Raw genomic sequence first — 26562 nt, forward strand, 5'->3', positions numbered from 1 at the left:
TTTCATTTCAGCTTATTAGGCATTTTTTAAATCACGGTCGGTGTAGTGGTTTAAAAATATGGGGCAAACATGTTTGTCACTGGACATGTTGGGCTTGAATCTCAGGCCTGTGTTCAACAGAAGGTAACAGTAACTGAAACTCCACCCTTGAACGCAGAGACTGGTTTATGGAAGGCCACTCATCCAGGCGATCACATAACACTCCCACGAAAATACGGTAACATGAGCATACAAATATCACGGAACCTAACTTTGCTAGCCTGAGTGATATGACGGACATCTCTGACTTTGTCGAGTTAGAGGACGAGCCTTTCGATTTTGACAAAGAAATACTAACTTTTTGAATGGAATTTACAGAGGAAGAATTGCCTGAGCGAGAGAGACCGACAGCGGAGGACGCGGCAGCCGAAGCTAACCGAGAGGATTAATTGGAAGAAGTATCCACAACCAAGAGGTCCAGGAGGGCAACTAAGCGACAAGTTAGTAAATATCTACCTAACAAGCTATATCAAAATGTTACTATTATGGAAACCATTTGACATACAATATTGTGACTTCTAAAAAAAATTGGATGGGATTATCACTTTTAAGCCAAAAAAACTTGATTTTGAAGTGCAAAACACCCAGTATTTAACATGAAGTCATCAAACTGCTCCTGTGAGTGGAATATGGGTATAGACAATAGTGATCAGATTACCACAACTCATCCCATATTGGTCAAATAGATGGTGTTACACCAACCTGGTCTCTCCTACAATACCCCAAGGACGTTTTAACACTAGCTAGCAAGCATGCTAACTAAAATTTGGCATAATATGCCAGGAATTTGGAAATGTATGTATTTATTTATTTATGTTTATGAAGCAAGATTGCTACATTTCTGTAGCTAAAAACAGTATGCTTTACAAGCTTGCAATGAAGCGAGCAAAACAATGTAGATATACCATGGGTCTTGAACTATTTGGAACATAATAAGAAAGAGAGCACTGGTGAGTTTACTCATCATCGCAAACGGGACTGGCAGGCCAAGGAATACCTGACAGAAGAATTCTCCCAATACTTATTGCTCCAACATGTATAACTCAATGAGTATTTATGCTAGAGCTCTCAAACTTCAATATAAGCACCCTAAATTTGTCTGCGACAAATGCCAGCCATTTAGACATCTTGTACAATATCACAGAATGTGTGTTCCTTTTTCTCTCATCAGACAAGACAATCTTTTTCCTCATGCTCTCAGTCCTTTAAATGCCATTTGGCAAACTCCAAGCAGGGTGTCATATGCCTTTTACTCAAGAGTGGTTTCCGTCTAGCATGATTGATGGTGTGCTGCTGAGATGGTCGTCTTTCTGGAAGGCTCTCTTATGTCTGCAGAGGACTTCCAAAGCTCTTTAGAGTGACTGTTGGGTTCTTGCTCACCTCCCTGACCAAGGCCGTTCTTGCCCTGTTACTCAGTTTGGCCAGAAGGAAGAGTCTAGGAAGAGTCCTCTTCCATTTCACAATTATTGAGACCACTGTGTTCCTGGGAACACTCAAAGATTTAGAAATGGTTTTATATGTAACTATGTTCAATGAATTCAATTTGCCACAGGTGGACTCCAATCAAGTTCTAGACACATCTCAAGGATAATTAAAGCAAACAGGATGCACCTGATTATGTATTGGCAGTGCCACAGCGAAGTGTCTGAATTCTTGAGATTTCAGTTTTGATTTTTAATCAATTTAAAAAAATATGTTTTCATTATGGGTTATTGAGTGTAGACTGATGGGCAAAAATGGCAATTTTATGAACTGAAATCCTGAACACAATAAAGTGTGCAAAAATGGTGTACTTGCTGTTAATGTCTGCGGTAGGGGTATTTCCCAAGTGTCTATTGGTCTGATATAGCTCCCCTCAACACACAGAGCTTTGGAGCCAGTGTTCTAAAGAAACTCCTCCCACACTGCAATCAGTCTGCTTTTCAAAGCCAAAACCCAGGCCTGCAGAAAACCGCATTATGTAACAGCTAGTTCCGGGTGAGCAATTTGATTTGACAAGAGACATTCCATGGGTGATGATTATACAGTACAACAGCACTGAATATTTTTTACTTTAACATATCACTAGACTTGACATGGATACTCACAATACAGTTAAAGTATCCATGTGTCTGCATGCCTACGGAGTAAGTGTGTATTCCCTCCGGGCCTGGAAAATGTGTTGCTACAGAAAAGATCAATTGGTTCACTAATCAATTTCATATCTATAAAACATGTATGTTCATGTATGTTCGGGAACACATAATGGGGGCAGCAAGTCCCACTTGTAAAAAAATAGGAGAGTAATGCAAAACAAAAAAAATTGGATGGGATTATCACTTTTAAGCCAAAAAAAACTTGATTTTGAAGTGCAAAACACCCAGTATTTAACATGAAGTCATCAAACTGCTCCTGTGACCTCAAAGTGGAATATGGGTCAGGACAATAGTGATCAGATTACCACAACTCATTCCATATTGGTCAAATAGATGGTGTTACAACTGAGACTTCCAATAAGACTTCCAATAAGAAAACATTATTCAAGATCCTTTGTGAAAACCAGTATTTAATACTATTTAATATTAAAACATTGTACCAATCACATTACGACATTATGAGCTGTTGCACACCCTTCATAGTTCATTCTGACAGTTACCCTTCTGTGGCCTGAACTGTTACTCTACCTGAATACTACAATACTGTCTGTTGCTCTGCTGTACTATCTGGATTATGGATACTGACTATTACTGTATTGTGCCATCTTACTGCTGACTGCTAACTGTAATGTCATTTTACTGTGCCATATGGATACTTACTGTCACTCTGTGGTGCTGACTGTATTCTACTGCATTTCCAAGCAGTCTGAATAATGACAATTACTGAACTGTGCTGTTTGTATTATATGAATATTTAAGTTTACTTTACAGTGCCGTATGAACACTGAGGGCTATACTCCAGTTAACCTTTGTGTGGATGGCAGGGGATCCAAAAGATGAAATGCACACCTTCACAGCAAATTCCTCTGAACATACTTTCCTTATTAAAAAATATTTTCACTCATTATTTTCCTCATTCCTTTACAACAAGAGCTGCTGTGCTGAATAGCAGTAATGCTTCTTAGTGACTCAGCACCTAAAACACTGTTTATTTACATGGACCAGGAAAATAAAGTCACATGCACCACATTGCTTACAGCGAAGACATAAATACAATTTACTCAATCTGTTGCATCCAAGTAGCCCATTGTAAGGGGACCATTGCTAAACAACTGAGGATACTAACTTAATACAATGAACATCTATTTTTCCATGGATGTGTCCAGGCAGATTGGACATGAGCCAGTCAACCGCAAACAACAACTCACTCTAGCAAGGCACAGGGCAAAAGGTTTTTTAAGTCGTTACGTTATTCTCTGAAACCGGGAAGAGTCAAATACGACATTACAATTGATTACTTTACCGGTGTTTATGAGACCTTGCCTTGTTTTGCTGGTCACTTCTTATATGTCCGGTTAATCAATTAACACTTGTAATTTCATATCACTCCATCCTCTAAATCCAATAAAACAGTTTATACAGTGCCCTCCATATTGTTTGAGATAAAGACCCATTGTTTATTCATTTGCTTCTGTACTCGAATTTTAGATTTGTAAAAACAGAAATCATATGTGGTTAAAGTGCACATTGACAAAATTGATAAATTTAAATAAAAAAACATTTTTATCATTTACCATTGAGATCCATTCAAATGCAAAATGTTAGTATTGCTTGTAGGACAATCTGAAAATAATCCAGACTCTGATGATGATAGGTCACAGACATCAAGAAGTCTTGGCGTGCAAAGGACATACTAAAATACTAAACATACTAACGTTCATTTACATAACATTGCTGTGTCCCAAACATTATGGTACCCTGAAATGGGGGGATATTTGCAAACACTGCTGTAATTTCTACATGATGAAACCAAAGGCAAATAAATAAATGATGGGTCTTTGTCCCAAACATTATGGAGGGCACTGTACATTTACTATAGACTATGCAGGCCAAATCAAAATGTTGATAAACAAACTGCATGACTGTTATCGCTATCAGTAGTTGGCAAGGCACAACATTATTCAGTGGGTTCTTATACTGAGCTCTTTGTAAACCAGGATTTACAAAGAAATGAGTATTTCCTTGGTGTGAATATGGCGGGGATTTAAATCAGTGCTTTTCGAGATGGCTTTTCCACAAATCTGGCTCTGTTCCTATCACAGCCAATAGCATCGCAGCTGACACACTAGCTAAGTGACACAAGCAAACTCACACTTAAGGTGATCTGCTCCAAGATTTGCTAATGGTTGTTGATTTAACTTAGATACAGTTCTGGCAGAAATTACGGAAACATTGCATTTATAAACAGAGTTTGATGATTAATTCATTCATTCATTCATTATCCAAACCCGCTTATCCTGAACTGGGTCGCAGGGGGCTGGAGCCTATCCCAGCATACATTGGGCGAAAGGCAGGAATACACCCTGGACAGGTCACCAGTCCATCGCAGGGCACACACACCATCCACTCACACACTCATACCTATGGGCAATTTAGACTCTCCAATCAGCCTAATCTGCATGTCTTTGGACTGTGGGAGGAACACGGGGAGAACATGCAAACACGGGGAGAACATGCAAACTCCACACAGAGAGGCCCTGGCCGACGGGGATTCGAACCCAGGACCTCCTTGCTGTGAGGCGGCAATGCTACCCACTGCACCATCCGCGCCGCCGAGTTTGATGATTAATGCAACATTTTGCAATATAATATATTGCCGGCATCCAGAAAAAACTTCCAAAAAAAGTTTTTAAAAACGTTAGATATGTGATTACAAATTTCTTGAATTAACATTATTTAAATAATAAAGAAAATCATCATTTAAAATGGAGATTAGCAGAAAAGTTCTGCTAAAGGTGGACATAAGACGTTTTAAAACTGACACTGAATTTCATTTATTTATGAACTAATATGGAGTTAAGTTGATATCTATATTCTAATTCACAAAATCATTGCACAATCAAATTCACGTACAAGGAATGTTTTATATTGTTGTTTTATAAATGTTGAAGAAAAGTTGTAAAAGTACTTTTGAGAGCACTTGAAGTGGCAGTGCTATCATGAGATCCGGCAGTTGTGTATATCAGCTCAACACAGAATTTGTGAAAGTCTTTAGGAATGAGTTATTTCAGCTGCTAGAGATGCTGGTACATAATTTGTTTTATTTTTAGGCCTGTGGTGTATAAAAACGACAACGTTGTCTCATGCTCTTTGTTTCGGAGCTGCAGGGGTAATGCTGTCCACTGCTCAGAGTTTTGGAGTTTGTACTCCATTATGCCATCATTGTTGTACCTTGTTGTTCAATGCCCTGTATGTCATACACAGTGGGATCTCCAGGCCTAGTCCTAGGCCGATCTGCAGAGTTTGACCTTGCTAAAGTCTTTAAGAAATGAAAGAAAGGGATTTGCTGTGCATTGCGCATGAGGGTGACATGCAGCTGGGACATGGATTTCTTGTTTTTTAGCTTTGCGTTCAATAAAGATGACATCTTGTGTCATCGGGAAACAAAGAATACGATTGGTTTAATTTGGCAAGAAAAAAAATTGGATTTGACTCGCTTGAATAGGCAAGTAGGTTATTTCATGAATGGATTGTGTAGAAAAAAATCTATTATGACTATTGAAACATCAACTTGCCCAACCGGGCAAGTTATTGACAATGCTACTGTCCTGACGCAGTGCTTTATTTGCACTGGGAAATCGGGCAGTCATTATTGTTAAGCCCTGGAAGTGGACTCACGGTCTGACATGTTATACAATTTAGAGTAGACACACTATATACAATGTATCTACTGTCAGAGATGCATATTATGTATTTACTGATGACAGAATACAGGAGCCATCAGTAGATGTTCTAAAACTTTGCTGTTCAGAGTGGGAAACATTCTAAAACATTCTCATTGCGCTAATTACTTTCTAGCCAGAATAAGCCTTTAGAGAACCACATCTCCCATAGAACTCTACTGGAACATGAGCTCATGAGCATATCTGGACATATGGGACAGCCACACAGAGAGGGTCCACGCTGCCAAAGGGCATCAGTTTCACTCAGACACAAAGACTGTGGGTTAAGAGAATTACTATTCAGCCCAGCTGAAAGTTGACACTGTACTGAGACAATGACCTGTGTGACAGTGTATGTTTGCGTGCCTGTACATGTGGCTATGTGTGTGAATATGTCTGTGTACATGTTCGGTATGTATGTGTATGTACTTTTATGTATGTGCTTGTACATGGCATGATATGTACAGTAGCACCCTTAATCAAAATTCAGAAAAAAAGGCTGCATATAATAAACAGCACTAATATTAATCTATATGGAAAATATATATATATAGTGGTGTGCACAAATCTGGGCGCCCCTGGTCAAAAAGCCTTTAACAATAAATATCTAAGTGAACAGAAGCGAACCAGAGTTGTAAATGGTACAAAGTTAAACATGACACATTTCTTTAAAATTTTTACAGTTTAAAAATAATAAAGAAAGTAAAAGGGCTCTGTAAAACCGCTTGTAAATGCTTCCTGTAGCCAGCTTTCAATTCTCGCCTTTGGAATTTGTCCTGGCAGAACACCATGAGCTCAGAAATATTCTTCGGTCTCCTTGCAAGTACGATATGTTTAAGAACTCTCCACAGATTTTCAATTATATTCAAGTCTGGGGACCATGGTGACCATTCCAAACTTAATCTCTCTTTCCTGGAGGTACATCATGGTTGATTTTAAAGTATGCTGTGGATCATTGTCTTACTGGAATACCCAACCTCTCTGCAAGTTCAATGTCTGGACTGACCTTAGCTAAACATTAGCCTCTAGAATTTCTTGACACAGTATTTCACAGTTCCTGTGCCGCCAGCTGCCACACAACCCCAAAGCATAATGGATCCACCTCCATGCTTAACAGTTGGCAAGTTGTTCTTCGCCCTTTTTTGGTCAAAACATACCTTCTTTCTAAGTGGACCAAAAGTTCCATTTTGGTTTTGTTAGTTCAAAGCCTTCCAAAATGCTTCTCGCTGTTTTCTTTTGCATACTTCAGATGCTTAAATTTCTGTTGAGGTCATTCTTTCTGGCAACTCTGCCATGTAGGCCTTTGTTGTTTAAAGTATATTGTCCTGGGTACAGCTAGACCTGTGTCAGCTACTCTTTTTGCAGCTCTTTTGCAGTGATGTGTGGGTTCTTCTGAGCATTCTTCTCCTTCATTCTGACCTCCTTGGACAACCGTTTAGAGGAACCCATGGTTATTAACACCAGACAGAACAGCCACTGCAGTTGGATACTTTAGAAGGCATGGAGTTCAGAATAAAAGCCCTGGAATTATACTCACCTGGCTTACTGAAGCCCTAAAGCCAGTAAATCACCTGGGTCTGGGCCATGGTAATTAGCTTTTTAAAAGTAACAAAGAATAATCCAAAGGGGTTCCCAAACTTTTGCACAGGGGCTGCGTCCTTTTTTATATAATTTATATACATATAAATTAAAATAAAATAAATCTTGCTTTAAAATTCGCAGAAAAGTCGTAACGTGATCAAAGGCAAACCTGAACTCTAAATGGTACAGTTTCAAATTTTTTTTACATTTAAAACAGGGTTGCCCAAATTGTTGCACCTCACTGTAGTTTTATTTCAATATATTTCTTCTCAATGTTTTCTGAAAACCATAGGTGTCAAAATTATTGGCACCTGTAATAGTTATTGTAAATAAATAAATTGTGAAATTGTCAAGAAAATTTTACTTAATTTAGCTTCACTGGAGTATAATAATTAGGTTAAAAAACATGAAACATCCATCAGCATGGGAAAAACTGTCAATTCAGAAGTGACAGGTGGTAATTGACCATCACAAGTCAGATAATGTGTACAAGAAAAATACATAAATGGTTAAACATACCACATAGAACTGCAGGGGCAATAATAAAAAATGTAAAACATATGGAATGGTTATAAACAATTACACGTTTTCCCCACAAATGGAGAGGAAGATGGTGATGCAGGCCATAAAGAACCCATGGATCACAGTTTAAGAATTGCAGAGACTGCATGCATCTTGGGGGTCACCAAGTCTCAAAAAGAACCATAAAATGGCACCTCCATATCAACAATCTCTTTGGAAGAGTGGCATGGAGACTTCCCTTACTGTGTATAATAAACAAAAACAAGCATCTGGAGCCAAACATCATTGGAATTATGACTGGAAGAGAGTGCTATGGTCAGATGAAATCAAAACGTTGGCTATACACACCATCAACATGTTTGGCGGCAAAAGAGGAATGCATACTCATATCTACTGTCACATTTGGAGAAGCACCTCATATCTACTGTCACATATGGAGATGGGCTATTCATGTTTTGGAGACATTTTGCATCAGTGGTCCAGGGGCACTATTTAATCATTATCAATGGCATAATTAATTCAGCACACTACCAGGATATTTTGGCAGGAAATCTGATCGTCTCTGCTAGGAAGCTGAGACTTGGTCATCGGTAGATTATCCTGCCGGACAATGCCTCCAAACATTGAAATCCACACAGAAATGGTTAAGTGAAAACAACGCCCTCCTGCAATGGCCATATCAGTCTCCAGACTTACAGTCTATCCCATCAAAAACCGGTGGGCTGAACTGAAGAGGGGAGTCCATAAGTGCAATCCCAAGGATATTTCCAAAGTGTTCTCCAACCTTATCACAAATTATTGGAAAAAACTCATGGCTGTCATCTTTGCCAGGGGTGTTTGCACAATGTATTCAACCAGGGGTACCTGGAACAATGTAAGACTTTGCTTGATTCCATTGAATCATTAATAAAATACACTACTTTATAAAAAATAAAGCTATTGTCAATAGTAATTATTCATTAGTTTACATTACTCTTTGTGCATATTTGTCAAGGATGCCAATAATTTTGAAGCTCACTGTATGTGGTCGTTTGTGTGTTTTCTCGAAAGGGATTGTTTTCCAAAAAGGAACTCTCCAGACCTGCACTCATCAATCTATTTGGTTGTTCATTCAGAGAGAATGCTTGAATCTTCAAAACAGCATATCCGGTGGCAAGGGTATCAAAGAAATTTTCTGTTGCAAGCCTTTTCAATGCAGAGTTAAACACAATGGCTAAGTAACTGTCTTAGTTTCCTGTCCCTTTTGGCTTCTGCCCACCATTATATCTCACTTAAAATGTATTTTTGATGGTTCAAAGGTCTATACTATGAATACCACTTCATGCAATTCAGCATGAACTAAAACAGCTTGAGTATGTTTTCATGAAATTAAAACTAGCATGTAAAGTCATTCATATCACAAATGTGTGACCAATTTTCAACCTGATATGAGAAGGCAGGGAGATATGCTCTCAGGAAAACACGAATTAACCTGGCCTTATTTTAGAAAAGACTAATGGACATCAAATTGGACTCAAATTGCCACATGTTTAGTTTCCACTAGGAAAAAAATATTAATTTAGTCTGGCCAAAATATTTATGTGAAAGCATGCCTCCCTACCGTCACAGCAGGCTGAAATTAGTGACCCAAGATCATTTACCCATAAATGATGTACTGAACATTCTTGTATGAGTGTATTAATTGCATTAAATGCATTCACCATTGTGGAATGGACAATACTGTTGGGGCAAGCTAAAGTTGTATTTATCCGAGTGAATATCTCCAGGCCTTCACATAGGTTCAAAATTAATGGTCCAATATGATTTAGCCCTTTAAATAAATACCTTATCCCAGTGAATAAGGAACTGTAGTCATCTGCACCGATTAATGTGGTCCAAGAATTTAAAATAATGCCGTAAATAAGGAATAATTTGACTTCTAGGTGCCGCTCCAGCTTTCATATGATCTGTGTGCTTGTTTTTTCACATGTTGCTTACAGTCGAAACCGTGCAGCTTGAACTCGTCCATCAACACTGCTGCTTTTACCTAGGCTACTGTGTGTTTTGAATTTAGGATAAGGTTATGCCACTGAATGTTACAATAATGCGCAAGTTTTGCCAATCAATGGACACCTCTCAATTCGAACCTGAATTGAATAGACTAGGCTACACCAGTAGGCTATAATACATAACATTTTTCTGGGCTAGATTGTATTAAAGCATAGAATCCACACCTCTGTAGATGGACTTGTCAGTGTCGTATTACAGCCTAAAGCATAATCACTTATTATTAGTGCCATTTGCCTACAATAGGCGTACCATAATCCAACAACATAAAATCAATTTTCACATAATTTTAGCGACTATGACGTCACTTTGCAATAACTTGTAGTTTTCTAATGGAACCTACTCGGTCTTCAAAATATATATATAGCCATACTTACCGAAATCCAAAAATTGCTTTATAGAAAGCGGCGAAGGTGAAAACCTTGAGTAGTATTCTATCTTCGGCGCAGTGTTTTTCGATAGAAATGTAAATATTCTCATGGTGAATGATGTATTTATTTCCCACTTTATGGGTACCGGGAAATAAAGTCACATGTATTACATCACTAAGGCTACGTAGCCACAGCTAATACGTAAAACAACATTTACTGAATGTAACTCTGAATCTACTGGCTATTGCATCCAAGTAGCATGTTGCATATTGCAGAACAGCTGAGTATATTTAACTTGATAAAACCAAAAAATACACGGATGTCTCCCCTGTCAAATTGTTGCACTGAATAGCACGTACGTGAGCTTGGAGCTTCTAGTCAACCGCACATGACAATTCCTGGTTACAAGGTACAGAGCTGAATGTTTATTGGCTGATAGAGCTATTCTCTAAAACCCGGAAGAGATTATTACGACATTACGATTGGCCAGTTTGCCTGTGTTTATGAGATTTGTTTTGTATTGCTGGTCACTTTTTATCGGTGGAGTTAATGAACTATCATTTCAGTTTTATTTCATATCAGTGAGTCGGATTTTGCCTATTGGCGCCGAAAGAGGAAACTTGGTGTCTTTGCTCGAGTAAAGTTGCTGTCTTTTTGTGTGTACAAAGCTCTGCATCATCTCTGTATCATACATCACCCAACAACAATTTGTCGAGCAGAAACGACTGCTGTCTCGTAGGCTATGCGCTGTTCTGCACGCAATTGTCACTTGTCCTATACATAGGAGCGTACTACCACCCAGTGGACGTAGTGCACTACTGCATACAAAAAAATGTAAGTACAATTGGGCTTTAACCCTATCGTGATAATTTCAATATCTCAATACTAGGGTCGTCCAAACTATATAGGCCTATGTTAGTCATAGCTGAGCATTTAAATAATTACAATGGTATGTTTGGGATCAATTTTATTGAGCCACATGTTATAATCAGATGAGACATTGAACCTTTTGGCCATACACTTCAGTGGTGGGTTTGGCATCAGAAGAAAGGCACTTAATGTCAAAAAAGAGGTGCATTATGCCTCAAGATGTTCTGGCCAAAAAACTGGCATTACAGCTTGTAACCAGCACATAACTGTCTGACATCACACACTGAAACACAATAATACAGTAGAGCTACAGTAGAGATAGTTTTTTGTTACAAAAGTAAACATTTAGAACAGAGAAAGCCAAATATTGGTCCCATTGTGTAATGAATGCAACATTCAAAACCAGTTGAACAAGTTGTGGGGTTTTCATCCATAATTTGAACAGTTTAACAGTTGTAGGATAGAGGAATAGGACACACACACAGTTTCACAGTATATTATCCCCAGACTCAGACTTTAGGGCAGCCTTGGTGTTCTGGTCGTTGTCACTCTCATGTGGGTCAATGAGAGGCAGGGGATCGTAGTGGCGGCGGTATAGTAATCGGTTCACCAGCGTGATGATGAACATCTCCAGGATCAGCAACTGTTGGCTCATCACTGCAGAGGAAGCGCATACAGATTTATGAATAAAATGCAGCAATACTTGTATTCATCATATCCTATTATGTCTTTTCAAGTGAGTTTTAATGTATTACCGTGATTGAAATGGGGGGGGGGGGGACTATGTATAAACACTGCTGTAATTCGAAAACAAAATGTATAAAAATGCCCTTCATTAAAATATGACAATATTCACCTTAACCACAAGATTTTTTAAAATTAGGAATCTGAAATTGTGAAGTACTGAGGCAAATAAATAAATGATGGGTCTTTGTCCCAAACATTATGGAGGGCACTGTATGTTCAAAATATCCTTTGAACTTAATTTAATTGAGAAAAAGAGGTTTGGAGGTGGCAGGCACACTCACAGTATCCACGAGCCTGAGATGAGAAGGGGGGGGCACAAGCAATCGTTCCGTTCATGGCCAATATGTTGATGATGGCTGACTGCAGTTGACTCAAAACTAGGACCAGCTGTGGGCATACATGCAGGGATTTTTGGTAAAGTAGACATACATGTGACATTCTAGGAACATGTGAAGGCTTAATTTACAGTTTTTCCTGACCACTAGCTAGCAATTGGTCAAAGATATCCAAAATATAGCAATAGTGCTCTAATTTGAAAACTCATTTTCCAGTCTTGCACAACAACACCAGCTTCACCCCAGAGACTGGACCACAAATTTGCGATTGATTTTCATGGTTAATTATTTCAGTGAATGTGCAAAGAAAACCCAACAAAAAAATGTCTTGATCAATCCATGCTAAATCGTGTGTGAACAAGCAGAGGCAAAGTGAAAGCATTTCTCCGAGGTGGAAGGGGCATCAGTTTAACATACTAAAGTTCACAACAACCATTTTGCATCATGCAGGGCTTAAAGCAAGAAATAATTCTGTGTTTGAAATACTGTATATTGTACACAATAATCTGAGGGGAGGGGTATGGGGGTGCTGGGGTAGCTGGTGTGCTTATTCGTTGAATTTTAAATACTCTAAATAACCTACTTATAAATGTTGACAAACAGATGTGCGAAAGTGATGGTTTCGCAATACCAACAATTAGGTTAATAATTAAGTTATGCAAGGTATTTTATGGAGTTACGATTAGTCACTTTCCAATTTGATAACGATTGAATAACAAATGACGTCATTTTAAACCGGCAAATACCGCCGTTCGACGTCAATTTATTTTGTATTTTTCTTTTGAATCGATTCTCATATTTTAATCCAACGTTAGTTAAGGCGGGCCGTTTTTTGTGTGAAGGCTATAAACCTGAATATGCTAGATGCTGCGTTATAACTTTGTTGTTTATAACAACACAGGAATGGTTTTGGGGCAAAGCCAACTGGTGTCAGCTGTCAACTGCTCTAAAGATGAACAACATTGTTTAAAAAATGCTTGCAAGTAAATAAGGGAAAGCTGCACACGAATACTGTGTATGCAAACATTGGTGGACTCGCCCATCTACCTGTTCTGCAATTGGCCGAGGAGTATCCAGATGGACTCACCTGGTACATGGCATATTTGGGGATGATTCTCAGACTGCGGAGAAGGGGGCGCAGGTGCATGAACATGATGGCCACAGGCCAAAGGGCGATGATGGTCAGGATCCCTATAAAAGGGTTGATCCAGATGGCGGCTCCAGTGATCTCCATCTGTGAAAAGAACACCGTCAACTGTCTTCTTACTTTGACCACGCTGAAAAGGCACGGAAGCAGCTGGCAACACTAGTGGAGCACTGCAGCATCATCAGAGGCTCCAGCATTCCTTATTTTTGGCTAGTCCCTGTGAGGGAGGCTGTTGAGCACCTTATAGTCCTTGTATAGTTATAAGGGCTTGAAGTATGTTGGAGCTCTCCTTTTTGCAGCAGATCTCCCAATTTGCTCAACACGTATTTAGGTCTGTGTTCCTAACTTTGAAACCTCTCTCTGCTGTCAGTGACCCTTTTTGAGTTCACAATTTGAGATTTGAGAACATTAATTGCATGCACATCAATTCACAGGTTAATGCACCCTCCTGTTGTCTGCTGGACACTTGAGAAATGAGGTGATGCTGGTGATAGCAAGGTTGATTGAACTGGGTTAGGCTAAGCAGCTTCATTTGCTTTAATGCCTGGTTAAAAGTTTGGTGCCACATCATAGATATAGCACAGATTTTGGGCCCATGAAAAGATTCCACATTTCATTCCCACCACCCCAGAAAATCCTATGTTCTAATATTTCCTGTCAGTCAGGGCCCTTGGAATTGTCCTAACTGTTTGAGTCTTGTTAGATACAGGCCAAGTGCTTTGAGTCCTGGTATGCATTAATAGCTGAGAGCCAACTTTATGGGTTGCTGCAAAGCCTTGTCTTTCAAGTGCAGCTGTTGCTGACTGAGCTCTTTTGAATTTATGTTGAATACCCACATTACCAAATCTATTTTTATAAAAGAATGGTGAAAACAATATTGCAGACTCCCTGTGTATTCAGTTCAGTAAACCCTAATTTGAGATCAATACACATTGAGATCAATAATAATTGAGCATGCAGTCATGCATATTATTTTAAAATAGGCTATTTATCAGTGCAGCCAAGAATCAAATTGTCCCCCCCACTCCTCTGAATAAAGCAGCCCTATTATTGCCAGTCAAGCAGTACTAACATCGGCAATATCAAAGTTTCCATTGGTCCACAGAATGATGGACAGGATGCTTAAGGCAGTCTTAAGCAGAGCAAACTGGAAGGAGCCCAGCTTCAACAGGAAGAGGGTCCGTCTGAAAGTAAAGGAAAGAGCAAAAGGCATCATGACTGCAAACCACCCTGAGGCAGGCTAGTTTATACAAACAAATTCACTCTATTATGAATAAATGCCTGGACATATTAATAAATATTCACTTATTTTTTAATGATTTAGTCACCATCACCCAGATTGAACAGAATGTATGTTTTTTTAATGTATTCTTTACTGGAGTGGGTGCCCAGCCAATTTAACGTGCACACACACAGCTACACAAAAATGTAATAAATTTTTATTATATTCAAATGTATTAATGAGACAAATCAGTATATTCACAAATAAATAAATGAATACAAAAATGTAAAACATGACAGCTCCACAGACAGTAATAGTCAATGGCACACTATATGTTAATAAATTAATATGGAATTTAAATGACACAAATATTACATTTCAATTATATGTGAAGCATGAAAATGAAGCTTCATTGTAATGCCCCCCCCCCCCCCCCCCCGCCCCCCTTCTCTGTAGACGGAAATATCCAGTGATATATATTTCTTTTAACAGGTGGACTTGCAGGCACTCACTCAACGAGTTGCAGCTCCCTGCTGCCTGAACCTTCCCTAACCCTGGGTGACGCTATTGCCAGTTATGCGTCAATAGCACATTGGGCTCATTCCAATTGCAAATTTTTCTCCTCTTTTATCTTTTACTTGCTCTTGACCCAGAAATGAATTGATGTCCGCCATCTTTAAGGACATTCCAACCCCTTAAATGTTCCTTCTAGGAGCTAGAAGTAGAAGTAGAAGTTAGGAACTCCAAATCTTTCCTTTGAGCAAAAAAACAACAGGGCATCCTTCGCAGAAGTACTTTTTGGGAAGTCTGACATACAGGTATAAATGATCAGCCTGTGGATCCACCTCTCCCCAACGGCCACACATCTGCATATGGACATACACAAGTTCTTTGCTTTATATATTAGACATGCATTTACCGGTTTATTTTAGCAGTATATGGGGCTATACACTGCCAGTCCACAAGCCTGGGAATATCTGGTTGGAGTGAGTGGAAAGGATTCTTCATGTGTTGTTGTTGGTTGAACAATTTTTGCATCCTCTTATGGAAACGCATGGAATTGCAGCATACCTTTGCATTGTTTTACAAATTTTGGATTGCACATTTTGCTACACAAGGAAAGAAACAACCCTTGCCTTGCTCGTGTTCCTTGTGTATACAACAGGCTTTACTGAAGGTTTGGACTCCAGAGGTTTTGGAGTTTCGTAGTAAAATTAAATTGTAGGGAGACCTTGTGAAACAGCACTGTGGCCGTGGAACGGTTTACAGTATGTAACACCAACGCATGCAGCCACTGAGTTGAATGACCCATAGGTCCATTTCATTGGATAAGGACAAACAACTCCCAGCTTAGTTTAACCGGCCAGTTAAATTTCTACTAGCAGACTCATCCCTCCTGTCACCTCTCTCTCCCGTCTCTGGGTAGTTCATTTGGTAAAGGTGGTGTTCTTGTGCAAGCGTGGACCCCACCTTCTGGGATCAGAGGTGGAAAATCCAGGGTCACAAAGTACTAATGAGTACTTTTAATTAGTAATCAGCTTGCTGAGTTCATGGTTGGAAGCAAAACATGTCAGGATTTTTACTTTCTGACCCCTGGACGTTTCACCTCTGTCTGGGATTGAATCCCAACCTTCCCAGTTCCAAATGTGACCATTATCCCTGCATGCAGATACAGGAGAATCACCCAGGGTTAGGAAGTATTCAGTCAGATGGAATTTTGTATATCATCGCTCTCTAGTAACCTCTGCTATGCACGCAGTGTACATGAAATGCCCTCCTCCAATCCATATCTGTTATATAAAATGTATATGATGTAATGCTTGTGTGATAAGAAGCAGCTTGGGACATGCTTTGGAGGACAGCGCATGTTATAATTTTAATATGACTAATCCAGTGGAACTTTTATGTTTTCACCTTAATATCAGCAACCAATTCAGACCCAATAAACTAGGTGAGGTGCTAGGTACCAATGACACCCAGCAGACCCTGCGGCTCTCCAGGACCAAGAGTGAGGACCACTTAACTAATCTGTGCATGTGTCACCTGTTTATCCTCTGGTTCAGTGACCTCCATTATCAGTTTTTCAGAGGTCAGACAGGAGCAAAGCAGCATAATCCGCACAGAGCTTGATCCTCTATGTGCATACAGTACTGCCACATAGTGTATCTGTGAACCCTTAAGGTTTCATCATACAAAACATATATTATTTATATGAAAAATAGCAAAGAATAATTAATAAAACAGTTTTTAGTCTGAATACATGATTTGATCTGCATGCTGACACACCCTCCTAGTTTGCTAAAATACTAGCAAAATGCATTTGACCTCAGCGTAACCTCTATGTGACCCCAGCGTGACTCCTGAGTACCGTGTGATGGCCACCCGAGGCAGGCAGGGGCAGCAGCAGCAGCAGGGCCCAGTGCTGATCCTGAGAGTGTCATTCCTACAGCGCTTCAGAAACTCCTCATCTCCCCCACACTCCTCCACCATCATGATCAGGAACTTATACACCACGATTGCAAAGTACCTGCACAATGAGACAGAGACAAACAAAGAGAAACTTACACCACTGCAAAAGACCTATACAGAGTGAGAGAAATTACACACACACATTCATATGCAACAGCTGAAAAGCAACTTATGCAACTTTTTTAGCAGAGCAGGAGTGAGGCAATATGTCACCAAGAGACAGATAGGCTGCATCTCAAAGGCAAAAAATGCTGCCTTCTTAGACAGGATTCTAAGGCAGGAAGGCATTGAGTGGCGATAGTTTGCAATAAATTATGCCTTCTGAGGTGCCTTCTAATGTTGCCATCCTTCGCCGGGTAAGATGTCCCATAATTCTTCGTTACTTTCATTCTGAAGTCTTTCTGCCTTCAAAGTACAGTACTGTGCAAAAGTCTTAGGCACTTGTATAAGATTCTGTACAGATAAGATTCTTTCAAAAATAATTCAATGAAAGGTCCTAAATAAACGTACTATACATTTTACATTACATTTTAGTAATTTGGCAGAATAGTTAAAAACTGAATCAAATCAATATTTTTTGTGACCATCCTTCGGCGTTAAAACTGTATCACTTCTCTGAGATAGCCAATGCTGTCCTGTAGTTCTATAAGACAATCAGCAGGGAGGTTGTTCCAAGCATGTTGGAGAACTTGCCACAGTTCTTCTGTAGACTTTGGTTGGCTCCTTGCTTCTGATCTCAGACAGCCTTGATCAAGTTTTTATGTAAAAAGCAGTCAATTGCTTACAGTAATATGTTTATTTTTTTAAATTAAATACAAAAATGTCTCCATAAAGTTAAATCTTTTGGAAAATTTTGGAAATCTCAAATGTGTTTATACTAACACACACGAAAATAAACATATTCATAATAAAGTGCCTAAGACTTCTTCACAGTACTGTATGTCTCATTATGTGCTGCCTAAACACCTCCTAAGATACATTTGTGACTAATCAGGCAGCGAGGCAACAAGGTAACTGCCTTTGGTTTGAGATGCAGCCATAGAATGTGCTGTGAAGCACTCAGAGATTTGCCACCGCAACTGTGATGCGCTGTATAAGTAGAGTTTATTATTATTACTATTATTATTGAGAGGCAGTGACAGAGAGAGTGTCTGGTTTTGAGGATGTGAGGGAGAGAGGAGTGTGACTTACGATCCTGAGGTCATATCGGTGAACATAGTGGCCCTGGGGATCCACATCCCCAGACATGACATAGTGGCAATGACCTGAGACAGAGAGAACCTTACAGCACAGACAGGCACATACAGCACAGACACTGAAGGGCACAAAGGGTGCTTCTCAAATATGAGAATGTCAAGTTTGGACATGAGTTCTTGTGAAGAACAAGGAGGCACAAGGAGAACACTGCTCTATGTATTTCAGATGCATTGCCTACGAGTGATATTCCAAAACAGAAAGCAGCCAGAGGCGTCATGTCCATTGACTCAGGGCAGGCATGTCCCTGGCCACACGTCAGCATTAGAAAAGAAAGAGGGGGGCAGTTTTACACTCACGCACTCACGAGGGGTCTGTAATTTTGTGTTTTTCTATGCAATAATACACAGGAAGGAGTGATTTACCTGATAATAAGTCACAAATTCGAGTGCATTATTGCAATTATACAACAGCTTTACCAATACGTTTAAAAAATAAATAAAAAAAACGTAATAGAACAGTACAGTAACTCAGATTGAAACTTTCTTTCATTATGCCATTTTACCAACAGAATGGAGCACTTCTGAAGTGTTGCTAGGTTACGAGTTTACAATATCTCTGATACTATGAACCAACCAAATGTTAACAACATAGTGGATTGGTAACAGGTTTTGCTGGGAGTAACTTGTTGTGAGATAATGGCACTCCTTGGAATGTCTCTCAGTCTATCACAATGTGAGGTCAGAACTAACTGTTGTATAATGAATTATATAATCGGCAATAAAGTTATGAATGTTAGTTTAGCTAGCACTAGATAGCAAAACCTCACAATATAGCTAACTAGCTAAGATGGTGCTAACCAGCCCAGATCCAACAACTGTCATGTTATTGGTAACTCACATCAGGCAGTATTTCACGTTTGTGGCTAATTCAGTTAACCGGATTGGTTTGGTGACATTCTGGGATAAATTCGGTAATTCCCAGAATTCACAGAGGACTGTAAGGCAATTCAGAAGATTGTAGGGACTGAAGATTATGAGCACAGACCTCAATAGAAGATATTTATTCTAGTTGGTGCAGCAGTAAACTACCAAGGCTCAAGATTGTCTGAGACGCCAGTCATGCAGGTTTTAAGTTGTTTTAGACAATGTTGGAGCCTTACAGCACAGCAGTGCAGGTGCAGGAAAGATTATATACAAATGCTGTGCACCTTTTAAATATCTGACTGTACGTGTACTTTTTTATCTATTGCATTTTTAACTCATTTAATTATTTTATTTTGAATGAGCACACACATTCCTGTTTTGTCTATGAATATATACACTACATGTTTTTATCTGTTTGTTTTATTCTTTTTAGCATCTGACAAAAATATACGAATGTATTAATTACAAATGTTCAATTACGGGCCAATAAACTTAGCAGTTGCACTCGAACAGACATACAGCACGCATACTGGAGAGACAAAGACACTGCAGTACAGACAGATCCATTCTCATAGCACAGATCTTACGAACTTACACAGGCTTGCAACACAGAAAGATCCTGGCAGCACAAACAAAGAGACTCTGGAAGCACAGACAGGGATTCACAGTCAAAGTAAGGGACTTTGTGGGATTCATTTTGCATTTGCTGAGGTGGGTAGAGAGCTAGTGACAAGAGTACACACCGGTGCTGCGCCATTCACCCAGTTGATGGAGGTTTTCTTCGGAGTCAAGACTTTTCTGTAGATGTAGATGCACTCCTCAATGTAAACCAACATGGACAAAGCTGCCATCAAAGTCAGGACGGAGTACAGCATGATTCCAAAGATATCGAGCTCTGTGGATTAACAATACAGCAGCCAGCTATTTTAAATTCATCGGATTCACAATGACAGGGAGAAACTAAGTGTGTAGTAGGGATACTCGTTAACAGCAGCTACTGGTCATTACATGTATTCCATTGATTGTGAAGGTTATTCTTAAAACTCTGTAAACAGTATATCTACCAATCACATTCTCTTCAAACCAACAATACCACTGGGAGACTAGATATGTGTCTACCTTTTACATAGAATAACAACGAATAAAAAGTCAATTATAATGAAATATTACTGCCTAGCGTGAGTTCAACAGTGAGAAATGAATGTATAAATATATGAATCAGGTGACAATATCTCATGCATTTTTTTCTTTAGGAACAGAGCAACATTTGTAATTTATATTAAAGTAGCCTTGAATTCAATATATGACACCCACACTGAGTACACACTGACAGATCAGGTCAATCTGTATTCTACAATACTGTATGCCCAACTTACCAAAAGTTCAAGAATGACATACCCAAAATAAAATGTTTACTATTCTTGAACCCTATTGATTACATAATCCTGGTCTCTTCTGAAAAGAAATTACTCTGAATATTACTAAAACAAAGTTACATAGTAAAAAACAAACTCCAAAACACAAAAACAAGTGGAAGGTTTTTTCTTCTTTCTTCTTTTGAGTAGATACAGATGCTTGTGTTTGTGTCTGCTGTGCTAACACAATGGAGCCACAGCCACAACACTGGACAAATCCCCTTTCAAATTTGAGGACAATATGACCAAAAATGAGCATTCTGCATTGCTATGTCTAGGCAGGTTTCCAAAAAAGATATCTGAAGGGTCCAAATGACACATGGAATCTAAATGATATTATGGGTCACATGATGTTTAAAACAGTATATACAAATTATACAACATTTTTTTACCTAAAAAGATTTATTTTAAATGTTTTCCATTAATTGATTTCTTTGGTCAAATAACCAAGCCCCCTCAACAAGTCAAACACATTCCACAATTTCACATGCCATTTATGATTCAAAAGCAGGCCTCTCCTTATTTATAAGCATGCTGAATAATAATACAATATTATATATTGTATAGACGTATGCATCACATGCAAACTATTTATTTGTAGGAAAACATCAACCTTTTTTTGCACAAAGTCTCAAGAAAAGTTTTTGCTGATGCTTAATGGTCTCTGCGTGCATACTGAAAATGTTATGATTTAAAAAGTGTAACCTTACAAACTATACACTGTTGGAAACGTAATGTCATTAGCTAATATGCTCCTCAGTCGTCATGTTACAGTGTAGTTGCTTGCTCACGAATGGGTGAAAAGCCTAAGCAACTGCATTACCAGTACTGGTCAGAGAATCTTGTACATGGGCTCATCGTGTTACAGAGAGCCTATGCAAGTACATTTGTATAAGTATATAATGGCAAAACGGACTGAAGTCACAATTCCTCCAGAGAAATTCTAAGTCAGCAATGGACATTCTATCGATGTTTCTCCAAGTTAGCAAATTTCTGGACTTTTGTTTGCTGGACCCCGTGAAAAGGAGACATTTCACCTTGATTCATGTCATCTGTGGATTTCCAAAATGATTGGGGGCTGCACTAGTTTTGCCACCCAAATGTAACAAAATAAAGAACTCTTGTCACTAAAGCAATGGCATCGTAAAGTAGATTATAACTTTTAACACTTTCAAACAGTATATCCTGTGACCATAGTGATTGAAATTTGCACCATTTTAATTAAATTAAAAACATTAAATTCAGACCGGAGTGAGTTTTTTTTTAATGAAAACTGAATACAGGCCAGTGCGACTTATTGGGTTTTGTCCTGTCGTTTTTTGCATTAACCCCATATTTCAGCAGAGGGCACACAATAAATGGTAAATGGTTGGCATTTATATGGCATTTATCCAAAGCGCTGTACAATTGATGCTTCTCATTCACCCATTCATACACACACTCACACACCAACGGCAATTTGCTGCCATGCAAGGCACCGACCAGCTCGTCAGGAGCATTTCGGGGTTAGGCGTCTTGCTCAGGGACACCTCGACACAGCCTGGGCGGGGGATCGAACCGGCAACCCTCCAACTGCCAGACGACTGCTCTTACTGCTCTTACTGCCTGAGCCATGTCGCCCCACAATATATTTAACACATCAGCAGACAATTTGAATACAGGCAAGGAAGTGCATTAATTTGCTGATGATCATCACTAAGTCCTATGTAGCAATTGCCATGAATAGAAAAAACATATATTTTGATCAAGCTGCTAAAGTGAGGGTTAGTTTAAAGTCAACATGTATTCCCTCCTCAGGTTTACACGCCCCTCGTAATACTTTTTTTAGACTTGCTGGACATTAACAATCATTGTAGAGAGTGCGTACAAATAATTATCAGAATTTATTAATGAGCCAACAGGCAGACAAGGTGGGTGCTTTTGCAGTAATGGACACTGAAGGGTACATCAGAGAGAAACAATTGGCAGATGCCCAAACACATAATGCAGCTCACACAAAAAAAGGTTACTAGCCACATTCCAAGGAGAACAATGCAAGAGGAAACCATGGTAAAGAAAACAACTGCGTGCCTATGATCTCGTGTCAAGTCCCAGGGCCCACAGGGGCGGCTCCCGAATGGGTACAAAGTAAATCAAATACAGAGAAGCCCAGGAGCAGAGCTAGCATGCCCCAGAACCTTGAGTGGACACTAATGCTACCTTAACAAGGATGATGCTCAGGACTCCAGTATACCAATGTACACCTCGGATGGCAAAATAGTGAAACACAGATAAATGTCCTACAGAGCCGTTTCATGCATTTCTTTCCACATCATATCAAAGTACACAGCCTTCTAAAAACCATACCCCTTGACAGAGATACTGTGTTTTTGGTGTTATTCCTAAAATCCATATTTAAGCAATCAAACTGTCTGAAAATGATAATAACGCCAGTGATACCTCCCACATGAGACTTTCAAAGTTTCTGCTTATGCCATCAGAAAAGCGGACAAGTGGTATCGAGTCCCAACAGAACAAACGTATACGTCTTTTATCCCAGAACCCATTCTAATGCTGAATGCAAGGTCCAACCATATAATTTCAATTTGATGGTGAGGGGTGATATTTAGCATATGTGGATGTAATATCTACAATGGGCTCCAGAATTATTGCCACCTTTAAAGCAGCATTGTCATCCTTGTTTCAATTGATCTAATTTGGATGAAGTGCTTAAATTATGTGTGCAGGCATTTAAAATCACTGTCTCTGTTTTGAGAATTTTTGTCCCATATTTAAGAAACAGCTACACCGATGGTGATTTTTTTTAAATGCCTATATGCGTTATTTAATCATTTAATCCAAATAAGCTCAGCTGCAACAAGTGTGACAGTGCTCCCTCTCTGGCTTAGTGCTCCTTTAATAAAAATGAAAAGAAAAAAAATTACTGCATATTATAAACAACACAGCTCATATATTCAATGTGTTCAAACATATGGGAAAACCATATACTTTAATTTCAATACTTGATACATGATGTTTTGAAGATATTTTGCTGCCAGTGGTCCTGGGGCACTATTTAAGAACAATGGCGTCCAGGAAAGTACCAGGAAATTATGGCAGAAACTCTGGTTGTCTCTGTTAGGAAGACGTGGTGATAGGTAGATTGTCCTGCTGTATGTTGACTCCAAACATACATCAAAATCCACACAGAAATTGTGAAGTGAAAATAACATCCATGCTCTGCAATGTTCACCCCTTCAGAAACATGTGGTCTGAACTGCGAAGGGGGGTCCATAAACCCAAGGATAGCAATGATTCTGAAAAGTTCTGAATGGTCAAAAATCCCTCCAAATGTGTTCTCTAACCTTATCACAAATTATTTGAAAAGACTCATGACAGGGTCTTTGCCAGGGTTATTTGAACAAATTACAACAAACAAAGTTTTATTAAGAAATCATTACTTGAGTGCACTTGAATTTTCATGAAAAAAATTTCAATCTTTGTTTCTGAATTATTCCTCATCTTTTCAATAATCTACTTTCTTTGGCATCATTTCAGGGCGAGAGTGGGCAAGGAAGATCCTGGTCACCCAGAACACCCCTGGTCAAAGTTTCAAGTCAGAAAACCCTGACTTCAGTTTCTGTTATTTTAAACTAGGTTCCTGCATTAAACAACTTGAAAAAATACTTGAAACTCCATTGAAAGTGGAGGAAAAAGTCATAAAGGCTCCCATGTTGTGCCGCAGTCTTTACTCTGCCATGCAGACACTCCTCTGCCTCATATGAATGTGCATCATCCACCAACATAGTTTCAACCACCGACAGTTCATATTCAAACTCAACAGACAAGAATGACATGTACACCAAAAATCTATTAATAATATTCTGACATTAGTATTAATATGTTTTATATTATCACTACAAGACAGGGTCTTGATTGTTTTGATGAGGTGTCAAGATAATTGCATAATGTCACAGATGTCTGTAACTGAATGTCAAGCTGAAGTAAATATAGTTTATTCTGTACTGGAATTACGTCAAAACTAGAAAAACAGAACCAAAGTCCATAAAATATTGGCAAAATGTTATTTTTAAAAAACTCATAATATCTGAAATTCTGAATATAAATGAATAGGCTGATGCTCATTTGGCCGATATCTTGCCATTGGGCAAAATGTCCATATTTCACAAAAAATAAACACGCGTTTGTGAAATTAGATGTAGTTAAATGTGGTTTCAAAATATGTCGATACCAGACAAGGCCCCACATTCAATAAGCATTGGAATACATTTAATAAAATGTTGGCAACATATACATAAAATGCTTACCTTGAACATAATTTATTTAAGCCTATATGGGTGATACAAATTGTATATTTTTTTAACGAAAAAATACTCAAACTAAAGCTGTCAGTCTTAACCGCATATTCATTGTTTCATCAATCCAATATGCTGAAGTACTGAGCCAAAAAAACGACATTACGAAAATGTGTAATGTGGGCTACTTAGGTCTATTTTAACTGCGCTGTATCATGGTAATATCATAAATCATAATTTCGACGATACCTGCAAACCACTACCCGTTTCGTGCACCGTCGCTTTAGCTCAGTCAATGTTGCTACAATTTGTTGGACTGGAACAATCATAAATTTGGTGCAACTTACTTTTTTTAGGGTGACAGTAGTTAAACTTTCAACGCAAAGTTCTGAACTCTGTGGCCCGTAGGCTACATCAAAAAGCAAGAAGGAAATTACGGCTCATTTCATATTCCCACCGACATGTGGCTCTGGAAGGCTATAGTAGCCTATACGTAGGCCACTTTAAATTATCCCATTTGCCGCGACGCAGCAATTTTAGAAGTAGGTCGACTGGATTAAATTATACATTTGAATAGCATAGAACTCACGGTTTATGATATCAATTGCCAGAGGCGGTTTCTGACGACACCTCGGGTCGAAGATGTTGATCGAGTCGTTCATTGTGATGGCTGAGAAAAGTTTTGCCTGTTGTCCTTGGGTGGTCTTGTAAGAAGAGGAAAGAATGTTGCTTACTTATTTTATTTTTACGGAAGTGCTAAAATGTTATCGGCCTTCGCTTACTTTTGCAGGAAACAGGCGACTTGAGCTGCAGTGGAGTGGGTTTGCACACACTGGTATGTTGCTCAGTGTATAGTCACAGTGTATAGCACCGCCTCCTTCCTGGGACAAATACACGTCGCGTTTTTGATAAATCACAGCAGCGTCTTTCTGTGCAGCCTGGCCATCTGAATATCAATTGCGCACATGCCGTGATTTTGTGGCTCTCACGGTCTGTAACCCATCGATCATTCCGAAAGTGGTAGGCTGTGTGGTAGGCTGTGCCCACAGAATTAGAATTTCTGAAGCTCCTGATGTATTGTAGGCATTAGCCAACTCCCGATAACGTTTGGGACAAAGACCCATTATGTCTTGATTTGCCTCTGATTCTCATATTTTATTAAAGGGTATTTTTTTTTTTATACATTATGGTTTCGCCATGTAGAAATCATAGCGGTGTTTATACAGGTGTATCTCAAAAAATTAAAAATATTGTGGAAAGTTTTTTGTAATGTAATTCAAAAAGTGAAACTTTCAAAAATCCAGTATCTCAAAATATTAGAATATTACATAAAACCAATCAAAAAATGTATAATGCAGAAATGTCAACCTTCTGAAAAGTATGTTCATTTATGCACTCAATACTTTGCGGTCAGGGCTCCTTTTGCACGAATTACTGCACCAATGCGGTGTGGCATGGAGGCAATCAGCCTGTGGCCTTCAGCTCATCTGTATTGTTGGGTCTGGTGTCTCTCATCTTCCTCTTGA

At 39.0% G+C, this 26562-nt stretch overlaps 2 protein-coding genes across 3 annotated transcripts in view; both read right to left on the minus strand.

The window, feature by feature from the left end:
- LOC133126408 (pyruvate dehydrogenase (acetyl-transferring) kinase isozyme 3, mitochondrial) overlaps positions 1–10798 on the minus strand; it is a 31023-nt gene extending 20225 nt beyond the window's left edge. The window contains exon 1 of the mRNA XM_061238604.1: positions 10423–10798. Within this exon, the coding sequence (XP_061094588.1) occupies positions 10423–10525 (103 nt within the window). The 5' untranslated portion in view covers positions 10526–10798. The remainder of the gene's footprint in view (positions 1–10422) is intronic.
- Positions 10799–11368: 570 nt separating this feature from the next.
- On the minus strand, positions 11369–25935 carry slc51a (solute carrier family 51 member A). Of its 2 annotated transcripts, XM_061237246.1 has the most exons (9): positions 25819–25935; positions 25626–25740; positions 20070–20221; positions 18398–18471; positions 17106–17264; positions 14588–14699; positions 13456–13602; positions 12315–12420; positions 11369–11943 (listed from the first exon to the last, which is right to left on the minus strand). In XM_061237246.1, the coding sequence occupies exons 2-9, from the start codon at positions 25696–25698 to the stop codon at positions 11774–11776; spliced, it is 993 nt and encodes a 330-aa protein (XP_061093230.1). In that variant the 5' UTR covers positions 25699–25740; positions 25819–25935; the 3' UTR covers positions 11369–11773. The 2 variants fall into 2 exon arrangements, with proteins under 2 accessions (XP_061093230.1, XP_061093229.1); XM_061237245.1 differs by having other exon boundaries at positions 25626–25902.
- Between the last annotated feature and the right edge of the window lie 627 nt (positions 25936–26562).

This window comes from Conger conger, chromosome 4 (assembly GCF_963514075.1).
Source record: "Conger conger chromosome 4, fConCon1.1, whole genome shotgun sequence".
Lineage (NCBI taxonomy): Eukaryota > Metazoa > Chordata > Actinopteri > Anguilliformes > Congridae > Conger > Conger conger.

Bases quoted from the DNA above. Each gene is read 5' to 3' on its own strand.
- slc51a (XM_061237246.1), bottom strand. From the start codon at position 25,698: ATGAACGACTCGATCAACATCTTCGACCCGAGGTGTCGTCAGAAACCG. The intron at 20,222-25,625 runs GTGAGTTCTATG...GTTAATCCACAG, and splicing joins GGCAATTGATATCATAAACC to AGCTCGATATCTTTGGAATC. The intron at 17,265-18,397 runs GTAAGTCACACT...CTCATTGTGCAG, and splicing joins ACCGATATGACCTCAGGATC to GTACTTTGCAATCGTGGTGT.